The 2,311-nt window shown below is 45.8% G+C and overlaps 2 protein-coding genes across 2 annotated transcripts; one reads left to right on the forward strand and one right to left on the reverse strand.

Moving 5' to 3' along the window:
• Positions 1-357: 357 nt before the first annotated feature.
• N7457_009654 (aminoglycoside phosphotransferase family protein) lies at positions 358-1,104 on the forward strand (the record flags this gene model as incomplete). The annotated part of the gene is made up of 1 exon (XM_057180697.1): positions 358-1,104. The coding sequence occupies one exon, from the start codon at positions 358-360 to the stop codon at positions 1,102-1,104; it is 747 nt and encodes a 248-aa protein (XP_057029083.1).
• Positions 1,105-1,368: 264 nt separating this feature from the next.
• N7457_009655 (uncharacterized protein) lies at positions 1,369-1,788 on the reverse strand (the record flags this gene model as incomplete). The annotated part of the gene is made up of 1 exon (XM_057180698.1): positions 1,369-1,788. One exon carries the CDS (start codon positions 1,786-1,788, stop codon positions 1,369-1,371), a length of 420 nt encoding a protein of 139 aa, XP_057029084.1.
• Between the last annotated feature and the right edge of the window lie 523 nt (positions 1,789-2,311).

Here is a 2,311-nt window from a genome sequence, read left to right on the forward strand (position 1 = left end):
AAAGCGGTGAAAATCGATAATCAACGCCCGCGCGAGCTCTTCATTCCAACAAAACAGACAGGACTTTGTTGTCCCTGCGTCGCTTTGGAGCGCCCATATGTGAGGCTGGCCTTTCGCTATGATGTCACCTATGGTGGAAAGGAAGCTAAAGAGACTCTGTTGTGAGCGCACGATTAAGGGAAGGCCATTTGTCGGATCATCATTTTCCCGTATCGAATTTCCCCTTTTATAGCCTGATAGCGCTCCTATCTTAAACTCTCCGTCCGGCCGTTCATTCACTTTCTACCCCGCATAGATCTGCTCACTTTTCAGAATCTCTGATATGCAACAGAAGACGCCGATATTTTTTTATCAAAAATGGACTCAATGAATGGTCAAGAAAGAACAACCCTTCATTCGTTGTGCGGTCGCACGGTTATCCGAGTCGGCAACAATCTCGTCGTGAAATCGGGCAATCTCCGCTCCCACGAAGCCCAAACACTTCATTTCATTGCGACAAACACGACAATCCCTGTGCCCAAAGTCCATGATATCCAATGGGAAGATGGAAAAGTCGTGGCTATCGTGATGGACTACATGCCTGGCAAGCGACTCGATGAAGCATGGGATACTTTAGACTCCGATCAGAAGCTCTCCATCGCCTCCGAGCTTCACTCCTACATAGATCAACTTCGCGACTTGAAGGGTAGCTATATCGGAGCTATTGATCGAGGCAAAGCTGTAATTGGACAGATTGCATCGATTGAAGGAGGTCCGTTTGATTCCGAGCAGCAGTTCAACGACTTTATTCTGGGAGATATCGTCAAGTCAGCACCAGATATACTGCGACATTATGCCAAATTTGCGCTTATGGATGACCATGAGATTGTTTTTACTCATGCCGATTTCTCCCCGCGTAATATCCTTGTCGAAGGAGGCCGGGTCACAGCTATCCTTGACTGGGAATATGCTGGCTGGTATCCGGAACACTGGGAATATATCCAGGCGCTTCGGCAACTGAAGCCGATGCCCGACTGGCCAGAATATTTGTCACGTATTCTTCCACCCCGGTTCGAGAGAGAATACATAGGCATGTCCTTCCTAGCTCGTCTCTTACGTCATTAGCGAATACTACTACTGTGGATATCATGCAGATATTTAGGATAAGGATCAATCAAGCAAGAAATCATTAATCTACTCTCGAATGTTCAAGGAACCTTCAAATACAAATAGTAAATTTCCCCGTCCGTTCTTCGCAGAAAGCACCGCTGATGTTGTTTGATTGGATCGAAGTACTAGAACTTCCATGTAAGCAATGAAAGCCTGCTTGTATCTTTCGTCATGCATTACTTACCGGCAATGCGACGCTTTGCGGTATGCACAACACCCTTACTCATCTGTGGCTTCCAAGCACACATCGGTCATTTGATTAATGGCCGATGCTCGTTGAGACGCATTCAAATATCCATTGTTCACCATCCGGGTAAGGACATCTGCCACCCAACTCTGGCAGTTCCAATCCGCGTCTGCAGGTCTATTTTTCACTGGGGTTCTTGAAACGACTCCTCTGATAGAGACTTCACTGATTGAATCTTGGAGTTCCGCCACCAGGAACTTTTTGGCAAGCCTTCGACTTTGTTCAGGGCGGTAATTGTCGAGTGGCTGGAATTCGAAAAATCCAGGTGCTCCCTCTATATGCATCGCACATGTAGATCCATTAGGAAACTCAAAAAAGAGAGCTGTATGGCGATACTTGGTGTAGTCGAGAGGTTCACCAACGAAGACAAGTATGAAAACTTTGGTTGGCATGTTGATGAAGGGTAGAATGCTGCTTTCCGATCTGGAATCTGGAATCTGGATGTTTATTTGTTGAGAGATAAATTTTGTAATTGGAAACAGATGCTGTTTATATAGACAAAAAGGCACTATGCTCCTCGGCGTTCGACGCCATGTAAGTAGAAAACGATGAATTGAAACAAATCTACGCGCGCGGTAACGCATGGGTAAGTAATAGTCTTGTTGATTTCATTGTAACTTTGAATGGCAGAGTGGTTTTTCATTGATTAATTTAGCGCCCGTTTCAAATCGGAGGATGATGAATGCCAACTATTGGTCTTTGGTGATAGATATCTAGGCGTAACGCCTATGATGAAAACGCTTCTGGCTCCACATATACCAATCAATTTCCGTCTTGAGAATCCCAGGCAAAGAGGGTTTTCAGAGCGGGGTGCTGGTGTTTCCTGCAGAACAAACGGAACAAGTAGCGATGGAGCTTCCACCCCGGCGCAGGCTAGTTGGTCTCGATATAATAAGACAATGAGAAATGGGGAGG

Source organism: Penicillium paradoxum, assembly GCF_028828445.1.
Source record: "Penicillium paradoxum strain IBT 22861 chromosome Unknown utg000007l_segment0_segment0, whole genome shotgun sequence".
In the NCBI taxonomy this organism is placed as follows: Eukaryota; Fungi; Ascomycota; class Eurotiomycetes; order Eurotiales; family Aspergillaceae; genus Penicillium; species Penicillium paradoxum.